This window comes from Diabrotica undecimpunctata, chromosome 5, assembly GCF_040954645.1.
Source record: "Diabrotica undecimpunctata isolate CICGRU chromosome 5, icDiaUnde3, whole genome shotgun sequence".
Lineage (NCBI taxonomy): Eukaryota > Metazoa > Arthropoda > Insecta > Coleoptera > Chrysomelidae > Diabrotica > Diabrotica undecimpunctata.
In genome coordinates, this window is record NC_092807.1 from 125,447,444 (window position 1) to 125,471,054 (window position 23,611).

Genomic DNA, 23,611 nt, shown 5'->3' on the forward strand with positions numbered 1-23,611 from the left:
TAAAAAGATAGAAGCTACAACTAAAAAAATGTTTAAACACAAAGCCAAAACAACATGGATTAAATTTTGCTCCAGTCTTAACTCTAGTTGCCCATCAACTCAAATATGGAAGATGGCTAACAAATTAAACAACAAAAACGCAAACATCAAACATGCTCCTTCTGCAGTTGCAGAAGATATTCTTCAGAAGTTATGTCCACCATTTGTTGACAAACATATACCTCACATGGCTTTACATCCAGAAGAACATTATTTATTAAAAGAAATAACATCATCTGAACTGGAATATGCTATCAAGATATCCAAAAACACAGCTCCAGGTCCAGATCAGATTTCTTACATTATGTTACAAAAAATGGGTGTACTGGCTAAAAGACTTCTACTACATATTTATAACTGTATTTTGCAAACTGGAATACCCCCTTACAAATTTAATGATTGCTTTGTTACATTAATTCTAAAACCGGGAAAAGACAAAGATAATCTGGAATCATATAGACCAATAATATTATTGTCATGCGTTTTTAAAATATTTGAAAGAATTCTAAAATTGAGAATGGAAATTGGGTTAAGGCGGCATAATATTCTACCAGCAACACAATATGGATATAAACAAGGCTATGGAACCACGGATGCAGTAGTTCGTCTGACTACAGATGTACAAATTGGTTTTTCTAAGTCCATGACAACAGGTGCATTGTTTATTGACATAAAAAGTGCATATGACAATATTGATTTAAATATACTCTGTGATAAACTTGTGTTTCTTGGCATTCCAAAATCGATAGCACATTTACTATCAAATCTATACAAAGACAGAAGTGTATCGATAAGAGTAGGTCACAATATTATTGGACCCAAGATCACATCAAAAGGTATTCCACAGGGAGCTGTTTTAAGTCCACTTCTTTTTAATTTGTACACATACGATTTGCACAATTTATGGTCTCCCAATATTGTTTGCTTACAATATGCTGATGATATTGTCATCTACTCACATAAGAAAACGTACAGTGAAAGCACTACTGAACTCAAACATATTATGTACAACTTGGATAATTGAACTTGGTTAAATGGATTCAACATTTTGTACCAAAAATGAGCCGTAGTATTTTTTTCAAGAAAACACCCTATTAAACATCACGCTGTAACCTTACATTGCAATGATATTCCAATTGTTTCGGAATTTAGATATCTTGGTGTCGTACTTGACAGAAAATTGCTTAGGATTCAACATATTAATTATACAATTGGTCGCTGCGAAAAAGGTATTAATTTTCTTAAAATGGTGTGTAAGAGATCGTGGGGTGCAGATCAAAACATTGCATTGAATTTTTATAGAGCCTATATAAGATCTATAATAGATTACTGTTGTGTGGTATATGGGTCAGCTAGCATAACCAATTTACGTAAACTTGATAGAATCCAATTTAAAGCTCTAAGGATTGTGTTAGGATTGATGAAAAGCACTCCAAATGAAGCCACCCTAGCTCTAGCATCTGAAAGCCCACTCTCTGGCAAGCAAATATTTCCTAAACCAACATTATCGTGGCACTTATAATGCAAAAATAATTAATAAATTAAATACAGCTGATTTAACATCTACATACTTCATTAAAAAAAACTCTCCACCACTTTCAAGAGCAATTATAACTTGCAACGAACTGAAGTTAATAAACTCCCCTTGTAATGTTATCTGGGAATCGTTGGATAAACCACATCTAACAAGGGTTCTAGCTACAAATATTATAATCCCTAAATACCAAAATGAATTTTGCTACACTACTCTTAAAGAAATCTTAAGTGGCTATTCAGATCATATTGTGATCTATACAGACGGGTCAAAATCACCAACATGTACAACCAGTGCTTCTTTGTACCAAAAGTGAAGATTAAAAAATCATTTATTTTAAATAATCAATCCAGCATTTTTTCTGCTGAAGCATGTGCTATATACAAAGCCCTTGAATTGTGTTGTGAAAACCAGTGGAACAAAATTGTCATATGCAGTGATTCACTGTCAGTATTACACTCCTTGCAAAACTTCAAATTCACAATAAATAGCAATATATTCATATTAGAAATTTTTCAACAGTTACTAAAACTATCAGATCCATATGGTACTAAATTTTTATGGGTTAAGGGACACTCAGATATTGTTGGCAATACTATTGCTGATTCTATAGCTAAAAATCCATTACAGCACCCACATATGGTTATAGAAGAATTTAACACATGTGACCTACTTGCCTATATCAAACAACATATTAAATTTAAATGAAACAGACAATGGATTCAGTTTGGTGAAAGCAGGGGCACTAATTTATACAAGTTACAACCAACAGTAGATGTAAAACAATTTTACAAAGATGTCACACTAAGCAGAAACACAGTGTCAACTGTCTTAAGATTAAAAGTAAATCATGGATGTTTTCCGAAACATCTACATAAAATAGGAGCTCTCCCAACAGACCGATGTGAGTGTGGGACTAGTATAGCTGATTTAAATCACATATTCTTCAACTGCCCCCTACATCGTAATACAAGTACGTGGCTGCTAAAAGAATTGATAAAAGAGGGTTTAAGTACACCATTAAACGTAAATCTTCTATTAAGTGAAGACAATATAAAATTTTTTAAAATAATTATGATATTTCTTGCAAAAATTAAATTAAAGGTATGAGTATAAAATTGATCGTATGCATGAATATTTCCTTTGTATGTTTACCATATATGTTGCCCACCTACCTAACCGTGGTTTATGTCTTGTTTGTTACAATAAAGCCGCTCTGATGAATCCCTGAGCGTGAAAAGTGTCCTCCTTGTACAATCCTGTATGAATGAATACTAATATCTATATGTAATTACGTGGCTAAAGGTTTTAAGCCAAAGCCTTTAAAAAAAAAATAATAATCAAATTTATTTAATGTATTTACTTCGGTGGTCATCTGATGACTAGAATGCTTGATTGTCGGCCCTAAGGCCTTCTTTCATTCGTTATTTATCACTGTTATTTAATGTTACTTGTCCGTCACTTTTATACATAAATTTGATTAGTTGACTACAATAATCAATCACTTTATTCCGTAGTTTATCTGATTAATAGTCTTTATAAAGTTTATTTTTAGCCAAGTCCACACCTTTACTGGCTCTTTATCGGTTTCGCCCGTTCATGCCGCTACGAATAAACGGTTTCGCCAGCTCAGGCCGCTACGAATAAATAGGCTTTTGATTGTATTACTATTCACTATTTACACTTTCAGAACTGTAGAAATAATGGTTTAAATATTTTAATTTTCAAGAGAAACTTTGAAATGCGCCTAAACACTTTGACAGTTTCTGACGTTTTCTTTAATTATGCATTTTACTCCAGTATAGTTCGTGGATCAATAGTAATTAAAATGTAAGCATCGAAATTCTATTCGTTCTAATAAATAATATAAAACCTAATAAACTACCGAACCTAATATTAAAAATTAAACATCAACCACTTCCAATTTGACTACATCCCATAAAACGAAGATTGAGAGAATAATTTCAGTAGTCTCTATAATCACAGTTAATGTTTTGCCAAATTTGATAACGCACATTCTACGAGCGGATAAAAGGTTCAAGAAGTTTTCAACTTATCAGAAGTAGATTACGAGCAGTGAAAAGGACCGATAACGTTGTCTCTAATTCTAATTTTATTCGACTAACACTAACCTGCATAATAATGCGGCTCTCGCTCGTGAAAATGGTGGTGCCTCATCGTGACGTCATCGTCGCCTGGCTGATGAAGTTGTGGTATGAGGTTTAGCCAAACCGCCATCTTGTGGCCTCGATAGTGGCTTTTCATCTTTGGTTTGGAAGCTGGAAATGAAAAGTGGATGTTAGCACCCGTTCAGACATACTTAAAATATGGTTTTATACTTTAATTGTATAAAAATGTAAAATATTTATAATATATTCATTTCGAAACATATTCGAAGGCCTTATTTATCGACAAACAGACAAAATCTATTTATCGAAACACTCATTCAATTATTAAAATGTTTGTATATTTGTGTTTGTTTATATTGATTCATTAATAAAATAATTATCTTCTTATTTCTTCCAAAATTAATAATAGCATTAAATATCGATTTGTCTAAGAAAGCTAAAAGTTTAAATAACACATAATTTGTTCATGATATAAAACTACTGCAAGTCTGCATTGAGAAATTGACTGATAGTTGACCTGATAAACTTCACAGAAAATATAGTTAAAACCTACAATTGATTCGTTGTCACAAGTATATAAAGTAGGGAAAAAAATATTAAAGCGACGTTGGTTTAAAAGTTTTAAACAAGTTTTAAACGTTGACATCTGTACTCCATTGCAATTATAATATGTATATAGTTAAGTCGTCAGAGAGTTGACCCCTAAAAATCATACGAACAAGCTGAATTTAAAAAAAATCGCAAAAAAATCGATTTACCAAGAATCTGTACACCTTAGAAAAAAATGTTTCAAATAAAAAATATAGCTGAGATAATTCTAAACAAAAATGGTTGTACGCATTGTTTGTGTATAATAAACCGTTCTCTTAGAACCAACGCTTGAAGCGATCGTGATTTTGCATGTCAGTTACGCGCACAAAATCAATGTTCAATAAAATTTGTATCAGCTGGACGGTAAAATTTCGATATCTTTTGATCCAAATGTCCTATCGACAAAAATCAAGATGCATTTTAAAGGCAAAGAGTTCAGCTTTCGTATGCAGTTTTTGTATTGTATTATGCTGCAAATAAACTCAGATGTTATACAGGTGTTAAATATATAAACGTGGCGCGATTTTTGCTATTTTTTACGATTCTCGTGGGACCAATAAAAATGATCACGTTTATTAACCATTTGTAGTAAAATTTCCATTTTTAGAGATCAATCTTTAAAACCTATGACATGAAATTTCAATTTTGAGTTATGGTAACAAATATGAGGCATTTGAAATATGAATAAAAAACGCAGAATTTAACGTTTTACATTACAAACGATTACACGTCATGGTAAACGCATCTAAGAAGACAGTTTTGGGTGTAGTGTATTGCAGAAGTTTTTTTGATTTAGAAAAAACATATAATCCACATCAACCATGCAGGGTTATTAGTGGAGTAACGTACACAAGAGTTCATTTTATTTACATTAAATATATGTATATAAACGTAAATCTTTTAAATAATTTATTACATGGTCAGTGTTTATGGTTAAAGTGGTTTTGATGTCATCTGAGATTCCATATTTCTTCTTTTTTCTTCGTGATACTGACAGTCAATTAGAATATGCTTCACCGTCAATGGGAGAGATCAGTTTCTGCAGGTTGGAAAAGATTCTTTGTTGATTAAGAATGTATGGGTCAGTGCAGTGTGTCCAATTCTTAGTCGGTTAGTTATTACTTGGTCCCTTCTATTGGATGGATTATTCGAGATGGTCTTCACAAGGGGATAAATCTCATATAGTTTGGTTCCTGAATCTTTCCAGTAGTCTTGCCATATGTTCATACAGTGGTCTTTAATTAGGTTTTTAAGATCGGAGTATGGGTAATTTCTTGATTTGATTGTGTATTGTGAGTTTATTGGACTTGTGTTTTCTAGGTTGTCCAGTTTCTCATTTCCAGCTATTCCTACATGCGACGGTACCCAGATAAATGCTACTTCTTTTCGAGTTAATTGAATTATATTTATCTCATTTTTTATAGCTTGAAATATTGGATTTGTAGGGTATATCTGTTTTACACCTAATAGGGCATTTAATGAGTCAGTGACACATTTATTCTCACTACGCGTTTTGAAGAAAATTAAGGCTTCCAAAATGGCTGTGGTCTCGCCTGTGAGGATGCAGCAGTTTGAAGGTATGGATATAGTGTGAGTAGTGTATTTACACTAGTATGCAGCAGCGTGTCCGTCAGGAACTTTAGAGGCATCACTGAAAATTTGGAGATAATTAGGATAATGAGATATCACTTCGGAGTACAACTGTTTAATGAAAATCATCCCTTTATTATCCCTCAACTAGTGATTATTCGTCACTTTCGTCAGCTGAAGAAGGGTTAGGGTTTATTTTTTTCTCTAGTCGGGTGATATTATTTCTTAACCTAGAATTTTGTGTGTAACAATAAACAGAATTAAGGATCTGCATTAGTTCCTCTGGTTCATTGGAGTAATCTTTAGAAGTTAATTCAGGGTTATGAGAGTTTAAAATATTTTCCATAAAATCACATATTTCACTGAAATTTAGTATAAATGGAGGTGATCTATTTTCGATTTTGTCTTTGATGGATTCTAGAGAGTGAATGACGTCTTCGCGGAGGGGTTTTGGAAGAAGTTTTGGGTTTCTTTTTTGGTTTATATTGTTTAGGGGTATTAAAAACGGATGAGTCGGTTTTTGGGTTGTCTTCGTTAATTTCAGGAGATGATATGTTATGTCTTTTTATCTGTTTAGAATTGACTGCATTATTTAAGGTTATTGGTGTTTCTGGTGACGTAGTATTTTCAGTGTTATTTACAGCTAGTGCTGTTGTTTTGGAAGAAGCAGACGAAGTGTTTGGATTAACTTTAGACATGTTTTGGATGAGGTCGATTTTCGTAGTATTTTCAGTGTTATTTACAGCTGGTGATGTTGTTTTGGAAGAAGAAGACGAAGTGTTTGGATTGTCTTTAGATATGTTTTGGATGAGGTCGGTTTCCGTAGATTGATATATTTTATCATTAGGTTCATTAGGTTTAGATAATGACGATGTGGTTTGAGCTGTATCTGAGAGGGGAGTTGAAGGGGTATCATTAGGTTTATGAGGTTTAGATAATGATAATGTGGTTTGGGTTGAATCTAAGAGGGTAGTTGAATTAGTTTGGTTTGAAATGTGAGCGCATTCTGATTCTTGATGACCAATGGTTTTACATTTGGAGCAATTGAATTCGTCTATGAAGAGAAATACCCGGTAGGAAGTATTATCATGAGTTATGGTAAAAGAGTCAGGAATAGACATATTTTTTAGGGGTGTAATGAATGATTGCCTTCTAAAGCTCAGAACATGACTGTACTCACTTTCAGACATACCTACTCGAAGAAAAGTCATTTTGAATACAGTGTGAATACCAAGTTTTTGTAATTCTTGTGCAATTATTTCGTTCGGGATTGTAGGACATGCATTAGATATTAGAAGTCTCTGGGCTGGAGAAATTAATCTTCTTACTTCGACTTGACATCCATTTATTTCGATATATTTATAAGAATGAAGAAGAGCATCAACAGTGTTTTTTGAAGAGAGCTATATGCATATCCTATTGTTAGCAATTCTGGAGGCAAAAAGTACATTAATTGGACCTACTAGTGATCCAACAGCTACGACGTAATCATGGATTTTTGTACCTTCAATGCTGGAAATGACTATTCCTTGTTGTTTTGTTGGATGTTTAAAATAATTTACGACATCTGAGTAACTGTGTTTAGTGAAGTTAAGAGTAGTATTATTGTTGTATGAAGTCATTTAATTAATTTTCTTGATCGCAAGTTAAGCCGATTCTGTGGCCGGTTCAAAAAACTGGTCAAGACCGAACTGGAATTTTTGTTATCTCTTTACGTAGGTATTATTTAAAGATTATTTTGTTGTTGTTACAAAAATAATACGAAAATAAGTGCTACTCACTTGAGATAATATTGTCAGCACTAACTAATGCACTTAAATTTGTAGTAGAGGTATAAAATATTAAATTATGGTTTGTTTTTACCATTTAAAATGACTATTTTTTGGGACAGCTGATAACGTGGTAGATTTGATCGCTATCAGGGCCGAACTCGCAGAAGTTTTGTTCTTTTAAAAAACGTACTAGTATAATTAAAAAAAAAAGTTTTAAATGTTTTAGATCGTTTATTGTGTGAAAGTTTAACTCGAATGTTTTTAACGCATATTTCAAATGCCTTGCATTTGTTGCTTAAACGCAAAACGAAAATGCTATGGGTTTTAAAGGTTAGGCTCTAGTAATCGAAACTTTATGCCAGTCAATGAAAAGGATGTACTGTATTGATCTCGTGAGAATCACAAAAATTGGCAAAAATCGTGCCACGTTTATTTATTTAACACCTGTATAAAATCTGAGTTTATTTGCGGCAAACTACAAAAACTGTGTACAAAAGCTATACTCTTTACCTTATAAACGCATCTTGATTTTTGTCAATACATTACTCGAATCAAAAGATAGCAAATTTTTACCGTCGAGCTGATACAAATTTTATTGAATATTTATTTCGCGCGAGCAACTGACATGCAAAATCGACAGTCGCTTCAAGTGTTGTGTCTAAGAGAACGGTTCATTCTAAACAAAAAATGCTTATAAATATTTTTGTTTTAAATTATCTCAGCTACATTTTTTATTTAAAACATTTTTTTCTACGATGTACAGATTCTTGGTAAATCGATTTTTTTGCTTTTTTCCTTCCCTTCGAGGGGGCTTTTAGGGGGCAGCCCAAGGGTAAAAGTATTAAAATTTTTTGCATCTTTTTTGGGGTCTCAAAATTAATACTCTTTGCAAAATTCAGCGTATTCGTATGATTTTTAAAGGTTTAGTAGCATTTTCATCTCTGACGACTGGAGTAGTAATATTTTTGGAAGATTTAGGGTGCGTATTAAACTATTTATTTTTGAATTGCTTGGCGTTTTGTGTACTCAGTTTTCCATTTCCTTCTTATACTAGATTTGAAAACAAAAATAAGTACAATAATAACTACTCCAAGAACAATCAATAAGAGAACTATACCAACAACGTCTAGACCAAAAATTAATAGACTTTAGATACGGCAACATCGAAGAAATATACGAACATATAAAGGCGAGTATAAAGCAAGCAGCATTCGAAGCCCTTGGGGAAAAAGAACATATAACAAATAAACAGCACTACTATGAAATAAATGAATCAACAAAAAGAATAATTGAAGAAAAAAAGCAACTATACAGAAAATGGCTGACTACAAACAATGGTGAAGTTTATAAAGAATATAGAGAAAAAGATAGAGAAGTGAAAAAACAAATAAAACACAGCAAAAGAATGAAGAATGGGAAAGAATCTGCTCAAATATTGAAACATATATAGGAGGTACAAGAACTTCGGAGTCATGGAAAGTACTGAGAAGATTGAAACAAAACTCAAAAGAAAAAATTAAATTGGGAAATATACAGGACAAAGAATGGAAGGACTACTACAAGGAACTATGAACAGAACAAAGACCACAATTCTTTGGAAAAGAAAACAGGCGAAGACGAAGCAGATTCCCACAACAAGAAATAGAAATAACAGATAGGGAAATGAGAACGGCCATAAAAGCAATCAAAAATAAGAAAGCACCGGGACCTGGAGGCATCTCACCTGAGCTTATAAAATACGGATCAAAAAAATTACACCGGATAATACAATGGATATTTCAGAAAGCCATAAATGGAGAACAGCTCCCAAAGGAATGGACGGCGGCATATATGACATCTATATTTAAGAAAGGAGATAGAAAACGATGCGAAAACTACAGAGGAATAAGCGTAATATCATCAATAGGAAGATTATATGGGAAGATACTGCGAGAAAAGATAGAGCAAGCGATAAAAGGCAAAATCGGGTAGGATCAGGCAGGCTTCACGGTAGGAAGATCATGCATAGACCACATATACACACTGGAACAACTGTTGGAAAAGAAAAAAGCTAAACTGTACCAAAGTCAGAACTATGGGAGGCAATGTACAAATTAGAAATACAGACGGAACTCATAGAAGCTACAAAAGCTCTGTATAAAGAAAATAAAGTGTCCATTAAAATGGGAACAAGAATCATAGGAGACTTCACCACAACAAAAGGGCTCCTGCAGGGTTGTTACACATCTCCCACCCTATTCAAAATATACTTAGAGAAAGCCTTGACTACATGGAAAAGAAAATGCGAAGGCATGGGAGTACCGGTACGGAACGAATACCTATATACGTTAAGTTTTGCAGACGATCAAGTAGTGATTGCACAAGACCAAGATGACCTCAGCTACATGATGAAGAAACTACAAGAAGAATATACCAAGGCTGGCCTAGATATTAACCTCGAGAAAACAGAGTACCTATCTACAAGTGAAGAAGACATAGAAGATCTACAGATTGATGACAACGTAACAATCAAAGGAAAGGATAAATTCAAATACCTGGGGTTTATAATCACGAAAATGACAACAACAGAGGAAGAAATTACACAAAGATTAGGACAAACAAGAACAGCAATCCGACAACTTAACTCAGTATGGTGGGATAGACACCTAAATATGAAGACAAAAACGCAGATTTATAAAACATTAGTGCGAAGTATTATGACATATGGGGCTGAAAATTGGATCATAAACAAGAAAAATAGCAGTAAGATAGTAGCAACAGAGATGGAATGCCTGCGAAGATGCTGCAGAGTAACAAGAATGGATAGGAGAAGTAATGACGAAATAAAGCAAAGAACATCAATAGAAACAGACATACTAACATATATAGAACAAAAAAGACTAAAGTGGTATGGACATGTAAGAAGAACTAGCGACAGTAGATGGATAAAGAGAATAACCGAATGGAGCCCCATAGGAAGGAGGAAAAGAGGACGACCCCGAAAATCCTGGAGGAACGAAGTAGACGACGCCATGAGTAAGAGAGGACTAAACGATGGAGAATGGAACGACAGAGAGAGATGGAAACGGTTGAGCGAGGGAAGGCAGTGAATACTTTAGAATCCCTAACTATAAATATATATATATATATATATATATATATATATATATATATATATATATATATATATATATATATATATATATATATATATATATATATATATATATATATATATATATAAATAAAAAGGAGAATTTTTTTTGCAGACCAGTTTTTATTTTATTTTGTAAAATGGGGTTTCAAGAGGAAAATTATTAGCGAAACTGGGGATTGAAAAATTTCAAAAAAACTTGGACTACTAACTAATTTACTTTAAATAAACATTTTTAATATCTAAAATAGTCTGACAACTCTTTTCTGTTTTTGTCCAGATAAAATATATTTGTCTTCACCCTCTAATTCTTTGATAAATTTGATCTTGTCAACAAAGAATTGGACCAAGAAATGATTGTCATTGTTCGCTTCTCATAATTGAATTAAAGGAGATAAAAGAACAGTGGTGTATCTATAAAACTAAGAAGAATTTCTCAGGAAATTTTCCACTTTTAAAATACTGGAAACAAAAGTTTATTTCCACACAAAAAAAAAATATTTTGTAATATTTCACAAGATCTGATTATTTGACTATTTAAATTTAGACATAGCAATAAACAAAAAAATAACACTTCATTCATATTTTTACTTTAAAGTCAGAATCTGTTATTAAAATTGAGTGTCATCTAGTTAAAACTATCCACTACATTTTTCATTTCGTTATAATCAGTTATTATAGTGGGTTTTCCATCAATATTGGAAACATCAGCACCCTCGTGAAGTGTTGAAAGAAGTAAAACTACCTTATTTTTCTTTGGCATATATGATACCAATGTCTTTCTTTTATAAAAGCAAAACATAGATGTATTGGGGACTCTGTTCTTTACGTTTAACAATTCCTGTGGAATTTCTCTTTTATAGTCAGTTTGTACTGATCTTTTAATAACTCCTCTGCTAAGCTAACTGATTTAATCCAGTTGTCCATGACAATATTTCTGTTACTACCATAAGCTGTGACACATCATAACGATTTTGATACCATACAAATTAGGTCTGTCAGGTAAATACATTCGAAACAGGCAACGTCCTCGAAATCCTACTAACTGTTCATCAATAGTCAGGATGAAGGTATATGTGATTCTCTGCAGACGATAATAAAAATATCCCATATTTCGCGTATATGCCCAAAAGAATCATCTTGCTGCCTTTCTTTTCGTGTTTCCTTATCCTCAAAACTTAGACCTGAAGGTATTTTGACCACTTAATCCCATTTTTACCTTTTAGAGCGTTTCCCGGATTTACTTTAAACTGATAAACAGTGGCGATCTTACCTGATGTTCCTGGTACTTCTGTATATTTTTCGCTTTCTACCAATATTGATTTTATATCTGGATTCATTCATAGTCGACCTTTCTAGGGTTAACCAACGCAACTGGATAGTTGGACTTATATTAATAAATTTACAACAATTTACTTCATCCTCCTATAAAACTAAAAATAAATCTTGAATTTTACTTAAACCCTTTTATAAACTTTTAAGAATGTTTTTATGAAAGAAAAACAATATTCGATACGGTTGATAACATTATTTTAAATTTATTATTTTAAAAAGTCAAATATCAGTAGACAATAACATAAAATATCTCGTATTTCAGTTCCTTATATTCTTCTTCGTCTTCTTTGGGTGCCGTGTCCGTCTTCAGACGTTGGGCGTCATCATGTTTACAATTTCCTGAAACCTTTCTCTGTCGGCTGCTGCGCGAAATAATTCTTCTACTGTGGAACCACACCGTTGTCTAATATTACGCAGCCATGAAAGTTTCTTTCGACCAATCCATCTCTTTCTTTCCACTTTTCCTTGTATTATAAGGCGAAGTAGATGATATTTAGGTCCTCTAATTATATGGCCGAAGTATTCTGTTTTTCTCCTCTTTATGGTGTTTATGAGCAGACGTTCTGAATTGATCATTTGAAGAACATCTTCATTGGAAGTGTGCGAAACCCACGATATCTTCGGGATTCGTCTATAGCACCACAATTCGAATGCTTCTAACTTGTTTAGCATTGTGGTTTTTAACGTCCATGTCTCACAACCACACAATAGGATGGACCACACATAACATTTCAAGACCTTCTTACGAATATTCATCGACAGGTTTCTGTTGCATAAAACTGGTTTCCAGGTCATAAAAGCCTTACGTGATATTTCGATCCTGGTTATTATCTCTTCATCAGAGTCACAATTTACATTTAACCAGCTGCCAAGGTCTTTGAAATGATTTACCCTTTCGATCTCCTCTCCATTAAGAGAAATCAGACCTTGATCTATATTGATCTTTCCAACTGCCATCCACTGTGTCTTTGAAATATTGATTTTAAGACCTCTCCGATAACTTGCTTCACTGACTAGATTTAGTAATGTTTGGAGATCTTGTAAATTTTCTGCAAGAATGGCTGTATCGTCAGCGTATCTGATATTGTATTACTTCTCCACCTAGTCTTACTCCCTCTTGTCTGTCATCCAAAGCCTCAATAAAGATTTCTTCAGAGTACAGATTAAAAAGAGTGGGTGACAAAACACAACCCTGTCGTACTCCACGTTTGATGGATATTTTTTCAGTCGGACAGTCTTCAATTTGGATAGAGGCTACTTGATTGTAATATAAGTATTTCAGCAGTCTTATATCATAGTGGTCAAGTCCTGCTGCCCGTAGGCAATCGAAAAGTGTATCGTGTTGTACTCTGTCGAACGCCTTCTCAAAGTCGATAAAACAAACATAAACATTCTTTCGGAATTCACAACTTTTTTGTAATAGAACGCGCATACAGAATAGTGCCTCTCTAGTTCCTAGACCGTTTCCTTATATTCACCGTTGGTAAATCCCCAGATTTGGTCACCGTTCCCCAAATCACGTCACCAAGAATATTTTAATTTTTTTTTGGCTTAGACTTACCGTCATACTGCAAAACACAAAAGGAATAAGACAATATCCATCAATATAATTTACCTAAATGCCCTATCTAAATAAAAGACTACATCGATATTAGCAGAACAGGGACACACCCTTCTCGCCTAGGGATCTATCAAGGCATTGATTAATATAAAACACAACAACACTAGGTCACGGAGAGGAGGAAGTTATACAAATGGATTAAAACAAAGGTAATAAGATTAATGTTTAGAGAATTATAATGATAAAATGATTACATAACATAATGACATAACATGATTTGCTGTCTTTTAAAAATTTAATTAGAGTTGTAAACTTCTACAGAGCGAAGTGATAATAAATATAGTATGTTCCAAAGAGCTGCTATTTTATATTTTAATAACTCATTTATAAGTTTGAATGAGTAGACTGTATTTTTAGAACAACCAAAAAATATATGATCTAAATCACTTTCCTCTCCACAATGCATACATTTGTCATCATCCAAAACTTGTTTAAATAAGTGTTTTGGATAACATGCGTGCCTGAATCGTATTCTAATAATGGAAGTTATGTGCCTCCTGGAAGCTCTACAAGACTTGTACCAAGGAAATTTGGGAATATCTGGCTGAATTAATGAGTATATATTTTGAATATCATAACATTTATTATATAAACAAGTTATGTGAGACGGTGACCGTAAATTGATATCTAATATATCTTGTCACCGATCACGGTTACCGAAGTTAGCAAGGAACGCTAGTTATCGGTGATTTATAAATCACCGTGACTAAATCACCGTTAGTGAAATCACGTCCCATTACTACACGGTATAAATGATATACCGATGTTGGAGAACAATAATCTCCAACCAAATAATTCTATTTCAAAACAAAATAAAAATATTTCCGCCGCATCGGTTACCTAAATAAATCCCTTGTCTGCATTGACTTATTTCTTAGAATGTTAATCTCCGCCCATATTGACCTTAAACCGGTAGATCCTTAAAAATGCATAGCCAAGTATTTCGGAGGGGCTAGGGGAAAGGGGAAGCCAGTGAATTAGCGATCGTCATAGGGCTTAGACCTACTTTTCAAGTTTCGGAGAGTTTTCTCCACGTTCGCAATCGCAAGTTACGCAATATATCGGGAACCCTTAATGTGAAGTGTTATGGTGTTTTCGTTCGTAAACTGTAATTTTCTAATTAGGTTCCTTACGATTACGATTAGTTATTCACTCACAGTTTATAAGTTTCTGTTTCTTGTCCTTTTTCAATTACAGTTCTAGCTAAACAAGTTATTGTTTTATTTCACTCTAGATATCAATCTATTCAACAGGCCAGACTAAATCACATTTAAGAGTCCATTTAAGTTTCTATTACTGAGCATTCGAAGGCTAGCGAAACAATTGGACTTACAGCAAGTACAAACCGCTGAAAGAGACACTGTTAGCATACAAGACTCTCCCTGAAGGGATGTTGAAAACCAGCATCCCTCCATTTGTTCACTTCGAGCCGGATTTTGATCCTACTAGCCGACTTTCTGGCCTAAAAACGTTCAATTTAAGTTTCTGTAATTCTGTGCTTTCAAAAAGACAGTAAAAGTTTCGTGTGTTTTGGATATTCTCGTCGATAGACAATAATTCCTAGAGACATAGTGAGTGCGTTGTTTATTCTACGGACAAACAAACATTCGATAAACAAAACAAAACAGTTATAGTTTAAAAAACCAGTGATTACTTCAAGAAATGCTGTTTCAGCAGAGGGAGAGAGCCCACATTCAAGTACTAAGAACCCAGGGGTGACGTACAAATCAAACTTTTTTATATAAATTCAAAAAGTTAATTCAAAAATCTAGTGCAAATTAGTGTTCTTATAAAGTCAAACATTGTTAAAGAACTATTCAGGGTTAAATTTTTAGTTTAGGTTATTGCATGCTTGTTAAAATTCAAAATTAATAATTCAGAATTAATTAATTCAAAAATAAATAATAATTTCATTTAAAAATAAACAAATTAAAGTTATTACAATGAGCAATAAAGGTTTAAATAAATTAACAAAAAAGAAGCAGTCTATACTAGATTCTGTTGGTAGAATTCAAGCGTGGCTATAAATAAACCACGACTCGGAAAAAGATATTTTCTCATTCAAAACACGAGAAGATAGGTTAAAAGACCTTTTCTCTGACTTCAACAGCGTACAGGATGAAATTGAATTCCTGGACGTTTCTCAAGAGTCTGATCGTGCTTTGTTTGAAGAAAATTATTTTGCGACGCTTTCAAAAATTCAAAACTCGATTAAATCATTGGAAATTACCAATACAGGGAGCGCTAATAAACAAATGGCCGTAAAACTCCCAGAAATCAGTATAAACAAATTTTCTGGACACGTAAGTGATTTTTAAAGCTTCTATGAACTATTCGACACACTGATAATAAAAAATCAGTCCCTTTCTGACATTAAAAGATTTCTTTACTTAAAAAGTTACCTACAGGGTGATTCTCTAAAGTTGGTGGATTCTTTGAAAGTCACCAATGAAAATTTTTCAATTGCTTTGGATATTCTAAAAAACCGCTATCAAAATAAGGTCACAATCATAAATTCTTATTTAACAGAAATTCTAGACATACCTACACTGAGAAACAGCTCACCGCAGATCCTCAGAAATTTTCTAACAACTGTAACAAAAAATATGCAACTGCTAAAAAATTTGCAATTTTCAAGTTCAGAGCTCATTGATATAATTTTAGTTTTTCTGCTACAAGGCAAATTAGACTTTTCAACAAGGAGACTTTTTGAAACTGAGCGAAATCATACAGATGTACCAAATTTAGATGCTTTTCTTAAATTTCTAGAAAAAAGGTGCATTGTTCTAGAAAGTCTGGAAAATACAAATCCTAGGCAAACCAAAAACGTAAAAGTTTCACATCATGCATACAGTAATAATACATCAGAGCATTCAAATAAAAATAATATTTCAAATAATTTAGTTTCTGACTTTTATTGTATTTACTGCAAAAAACAAGGACATCAAATTTATAAATGTCAAATTTTCAAAAACATTCAGCATGATGACAAAATAAAATTCGTAAATTCAAAAGGTCTCTGCGTAAACATCTTAGGTAGGCATAATTCTAAAAACTGCTCCTCAAAACATGGATGCACCATATGTAAAAAGCGCCATAACACTGTTCTTCACATTTCGGGTAAACCTACTTTTCAAGTTTCGGAGAGTTTTCTCCACGTTCGCAATCGCAAGTTACGCAATATATCGGGAACCCGTAATGTGAAGTGTTATGGTGTTTTCGTTCGTAAACTGTAATTTTCTAATTAGGTTCCTTACGATTACGATTAGTTATTCACTCACAGTTTATAAGTTTCTGTTTCTTGTCCTTTTTCAATTACAGTTCTAGCTAAACAAGTTATTGTTTTATTTCACTCTAGATATCAATCTATTCAACAGGCCAGACTAAATCACATTTAAGAGTCCATTTAAGTTTCCATTACTGAGCATTCGAAGGCTAGCGGAACAATTGGACTTACAGCAAGTACAAACCGCTGAAAGAGACACTGTTAGCATACAAGACACTCCCTGAAGGGATGTTGAAAACCAGCATCCCTCCAACCGATAAGCACCGAAATTTACGATACAACTGTTAAATTAATATTTACTTATTTTATACTATTAAAATTATAATTGTATTTATCTAATGAGTGTCAATAAAAAATTACGTTAAAGCATATTTGTTTCATTATCTATTTTTTTTTTTGGTTATTCTATTTCATTTTTAAGTTTAATACGCTTACTAGTTCTTCAGCTAAGCTTAGAAATTATTACATATTATAATATATCTTAGGCTAATTAAAAAAAAATGTTTTGTCAAAATTCGTATACTTACTTTTATGATTTTTTGTGTATAAAATGCTTTTATCATAAAATCGTTTTGTTTTTTAGGCGCTTTTTGCATTTCTTTGCGCTTTTAAATCTGAACTCTAATTGCGACCCAACAAATTATAAAGTATTTTTTGTATAAAATATTGAATACTGTTTGCTCACTTGTACACAACTGTTTCGCATCGAACCAGACAGTCGCAATACTAAAATATTTGTTTGAAGTACACTGTATTTCAATGTGCTGAAAAACAACTTTATAAAAGGTTCTGGTAGAATTTTAATTTTACGATAACAGCACAGCTGTCTGCATATGGACTTAAAATCTGATAGATGTTTTAGCGTGATTAAAAAACCAAAACGATCCCGATTTTTATAAACTGCCTTTGACATAAAACAATTGCACTACGGTTCACTTCTGTCAGGATACCTATTTCAACTCTAAAAGTGTTGTTCAAATTTTAAAATAGCAGCTAAAAGCTTCAAATACTCAGCAGCGCACTGGCACGTCTTTTAAATGAACTCTGGCAAATAATCTGTTATTTTCATGTGGACAACGAACCGATCGAGTGGAAATGCGAAGCGAAAAAGTAAAAATAGAGAGGTAATATAGAGCGCAAGAATGCAGGACCGGGGATAAAAATGCTAAAATTATGTGAAAAAGTGTCGAATTCTGGAAAACTGGGTCGCGTAGTTTTGCATACTTTTTTTGAAACGACGGCTGCGTTATATGGACTATTGGGAAATAGAACGTGATTTTAGAATAATGAAAAAACGAAAAGGCCTGCCTTTGAGCTACAATAAATGTTTAATCAAAGAGCGTTTTTTTGAAAGTTCTAAAAAATGTGTTAAAAATTGTAATTACGAATAAAAGAAAATTAGCTTTGATGTGATTTAGGAGAATAGACTTTTTACATATGGAATAATATATCAAATAAGAGACAAATATTAATATATATATATATATATATATATATATATATATATATATATTATATATATATTATATATATATATATATATATATATATATATATATATATATTGAGATAATATTAAATATAGGAGAGGCGAAGGTAATCTAGAATGAACTTAAATACTGATTAAAGAAATAATTTATAAGTTATATACTAGAGAATATTATAAAACGTATTTATATGAGGGCATTCTTAAGAAATTAGCATAATAATAAGTTTAAAAAGTTTTTTTATTTTGCAATGTATTTGGTTATTTTCACAATTATGATATTATAAATATATTTGAGTAAGCCATCTTTATAGGCAACCAACTATACACTGAAGTAAATTTAGTTGTGCGAACGTTGTGTTATTTATTAATTTAAAATATTTAATTTATATATAAGTTTACATTTTGATCTGAAAAGCCTGAATTTGCATAAATTCTCGATAGAAGAGTAAAGAATTATCTAGAACTCTAAAATAAGACGTCAATAGAAAAAATTTAACCTTTGTTCGGAGTAGAGTGTACGCGAACATTGTAATGTCTATGAAATAGAAGAAGTCGAATATATTTTCTTTCAAGAATATTCGTGAACATTAAAATGATATAAATACGATGTGATTTGGATTCAAAATGGTCAATATGGTCAGTAAAGTGAGGTCAGTCGATCAGTATGCAGTCAAGTCAGTCAGTATAGTCATTATTGGGGTATTCAAGATAGTCAGTAATCAGCGTTTCAGTAGTGGAAAGTATATTAGATGAATATTAAAAAATAGATTTAAGACAGTATTAGTTGAAGATTAAAAATTATATTATGTATATGGTGATTGGAGATTGGAAGAGAGTATTAGTTGGAGATTAAAAATTATATTATGTATATGGTGATTGGAGAATGGAAGAAAAAAAAAGATTATTAGAAAGAAGAATAAACAAAAAAACAATTAAAAAGGAAGAATATTTTACCGATTTATAAATGCTATTAAGAAGAAAAATATTTTAAAATGGTGGAAGCTGATAATTAAAACATTGTGGTATATTTGGCAATGCAAGTTTACAAAAAGAAGGATAACCGAGGCTGACAACGAAGACATTGAGTGGTGATTAAAATCTTTATTTTGGAAAACAGTTTAATTTAGGCATTCAGTGACAGAATTTAAATTTAAAGATAGTTTGTTTTAAATTTACATTGTCTATATTAGATATATATGTGTGTTTCATAATAATTATAATAAAGATAATTTCAAAAAGTGCTTACAAACTAGTTCTTTGAGAACATGGATAAAAACCCTATATATATGCTATTTAAAAACACTCATTGCTCATAAAACTATACACAAACAAAACATCATAACAATACATATTTATATAATATAAAGGTAGAAGGTATCGGCAAAGCTCGCAACAAAGGAAAAAAAATATAATAAAATATGTGTATAAGATGGAAGGCAACCATATATACGTATTTCTGACTATTGGTCGTCTTCAGTACAGTTCAGCCAAGTTAGAAAAGGAGCATGTTAACTTGGGAAAGGATCACTACAGGAGCAATGCGACCAATTTGTGGCAGTAATATTAGAAGACTCTGAGGTTTCCAGAGCAACAACTAACACGTCCACAGAGTCTTCTAACATAATTGCCACAAATTTTACTAGTTACTCGCATTAACACTTCGTTCGACGCCGATGGTCTGTCAGGCCAAGCCTACGACGTAAAACGTTATTTTTTAAAAAATAAATAATCGACATATGCATACCAATATTGATTATGCTCCCCCTTGGACTATACAAATTCCATATTGTAACACAGATCTGTCAACTTATACTAAGGACAATACACCTTCATCTCTTTTTCTCCAATACTTCTACAATATTAAAAATAAATGTTCATCCTGTCAACTAGTTTATACCGATGCATCAAAAACACCCGAATTGGAAACAGTAGGATCCACCATTGTCACAGAGGATTCTGTACTAAAGTTTCCACTACCTAAGGACTACTCAATATATTCTGCTGAATTTTTTGCGATATTCGAGGCAGTACAACAAACTCTTAATGGACCTGAAGACATGACAGTAATATTCACAGATTCCTTAAGTGCAATAACAACAACTACATATTGTGTGGATACCATCTCATGTGGGGATACCAGGAAATGAGATAGCTGATCAAATGGCCAAAGAAGCTTGTCAATTGGAAAGATCCGATGATAGAACCAACCAAATTCCTCACTCAGATATGAAAAAATGCATCAATGAGTATACAAAAAACTTATGGTTACGAAGATGGCAACTCTTACCAAATAATAAATTGCGGAAAGCAAACCCAGCTCTATCAGCAAAAACACCAAATTTAGTAAAGCGAAGGGACCAGGTTGTACTACATTGTATCCGAATAGGACATTCCAGACTGACGCACGAACACCTACTAAAGAAGTAACCTCCTAGAGTATGCTACCCCTGTGACACCAATATAACTGTAGGCCACATTCTTATAAACTTTGAAAATTAAAGGCAGATATCGAGCACAGTTTTATTAATTGACTCTTGCTTAAGTAGTTTCGCTCCCTAGAGCATCTTCAGGGGCATTTCGTCAATTTTGGGCTATCCAACAATTGCAGAATGTCATACATATAAAACCAAACATAAAGTTGAAGATAACAATACACTAAACAGGGCCAAACAGTTTAAAATTCTCTCTGACAATAAAGTGATTTCGCGAGAACTATATTTAGCAGTTAACTGTTTTATTCATCAATTTTTCATAAGTTTTTAAGGTTAGTAGGTATTTTGTTAATTTTGACATTGAAACTTAGGACAATTATTTCACTGATGGATTTTTATGAGAGAGAAATTCAACGTCTAACTACTCTATATGAAGGAGTAACTTCGAATGTAGAAAATGATTCCGATAGTTCCATCGTCGACGATGATAGAGAAGAGTTTAGCGATCATAAAACGGAATCTCCATCCATCCAATGGCGTTACAGCCCAAATCGGGCCTTGGCCTCCTTTAACAGGCTTCTCCAACCATCTCTATTTACCGCTGTTCTTTTCCATGAACGCGTTCCCAGGCAGTTCCTGGCATCCTCATCGACTTCATCTTCCCATCTCTTTTTAGGTCTTCCAACAGGTCTTTTTCCCTGCATTCTTGCATTTAATAATTTTCTGGGGATTCTATTCTCATGCATGCGGACCACGTGCCCTGCCCATCGTAATCTCTGCAGTTTAGTATGTTGTGCTAGAGTTGGTTCGCTATATTGCTCGTATATTTCTCTATTGTACCTAATTCGCCAGTTGTTGTTTTCACTTATTGGGCCTAGGATCCTACGTAATATTTTTCTTTCAAACACATCTAATGCATTGGCAGATTTCTGTGTCACCACCCATGTTTCGCAACCATAACTTACTATGGGCCTGATTATTGTTTTATAGACCCGGAGTTTTGTTTTCCGGTGTACGTCTCGCGATTTGAATATGTGGCCCATCGCGAAATAGTCTCCGAAAACGGAATCTAAACAAGAGGATATCCCGAAAGCAACACCAAGCATTTGAATAACAAACAATTAATGAAGAACAATCCGACAGGAGATTATATTATTATGCAAAGGATGGAACTAAATGGAAGAAATTTGCACCACCTACAAATATTCGCACACGACGCGACGGTAGAATATAGTTTCTCACTTACCAGGAACTATCCGAGAAGCAAAAAACGCAATGAGTTTAGGAGGTTTGGATTACGGTTCTCGAAAAAATTTTGAAGAATTTTGGGCAGACGATAGCATGGAATCAGAAACATTTGCAGCGACCATAGCTCAAAGACGATTTAGATTTTTGTTAAAAGTACATAATACGTTTTGATAATAAACAAACCAGGGACGAAAAACTCAAAATCAATAAACTAGCTCCAAAAAGAGAGATTTTTGAAACATTTGTAAAAAATAGTCAATCTTGTTATACCGTTACTGACTACATAACTCTCGATGAGGTGCTTTTTGCTTTTTGTGGAAGGTGTAGCTTCCGCATGTACGTTCCAAACAAACCTACAAAATATAGTATCAAAGTATTTGCCACTGTCGACGCAAAAACAGTTTACACTATTAATATTGAAATATATGCTGGTCAACAACCTGCTATATGCTGGACCATATAAATTAGATTATCCATGTGCAGCAGTTACCAAAGGATGTGTGAACCTCTCTATGGAACAGGAAGAAAAATATTCACCAAAAAATCCTAAGAAACTGTCGTATTTTTCTGTATTTTCTGTGTTAATTTTGCTGAATTCTTTGTGTTTTTTAATATAGTTTTGTTATTGTTTTGATCAATTTTTGTAAAATAGAAGAACAATTTGATTTTTTGTAAGAGTGGTAAGCTGTCAATATTATTATGACAAATATATCACATATTTTTAGGTTAGGTATAAACAAACAAAATATTTTCATCAGATGGAAAAAAATACCCTATAGATATGTACAAATAAAATATTGTGTTTAAAAAATCCTAATTAAACGAAAATAAAAATATAGCCTTATTTATAGTCCCGATAGACCACCATCATGCAGTCTTGTAATTATTTTAAGTTTTCGTCTATATTTTATAGGCTTTATCAGTATTTAAACTACAAAAACAAAGAACAATTTTGACAATTGGAGCTTATTATAAACTATTAACACAAATGCCTCTACAAAGCGTATATGAAATCAACACTAAACCTCTAAACAATGTAAAAATAAACAGTCTCAACGGGGTTTTATCTACAGACGAAACGACGCCGACGGGGAAGTCCCAGAAATATAGGTGCACAGATATGAGCGAAAATATAGTCAAATAAGGACTTGTTTACACGGGTAGAGTTGTGAGGAGAGTAGAGGAGCGAGTAGAGTCGACTCTACTCGCTATCATCGATAGTCCCTTCCTCTTCCTGTGATTCTGTGTTGAGTGAATCCTGCGATTCTGTATTGTGTGAAATGAAAAATAAAACAAAAACTAAATTAGTAAATGTTAAGAGGGAATTTTAAAATTCTGGTTTCAGGTTCCTTCCAGAAACGAATGGAACACTGTGGCTAAGGGTTTTAAGGAGCATTAGAACTTTCCAAATT

At 32.9% G+C, this 23,611-nt stretch overlaps 1 protein-coding gene across 1 annotated transcript in view; it reads right to left on the reverse strand.

The window, feature by feature from the left end:
• The window catches only part of LOC140441766 (neuroligin-4, X-linked-like), a 960,081-nt gene that overhangs the window by 73,555 nt on the left and 862,915 nt on the right, over nt 1-23,611 (reverse strand). The window contains exon 10 of the mRNA XM_072532673.1: nt 3,706-3,852. Coding sequence (XP_072388774.1) covers nt 3,706-3,852 — 147 coding nt within the window. The remainder of the gene's footprint in view (nt 1-3,705; nt 3,853-23,611) is intronic.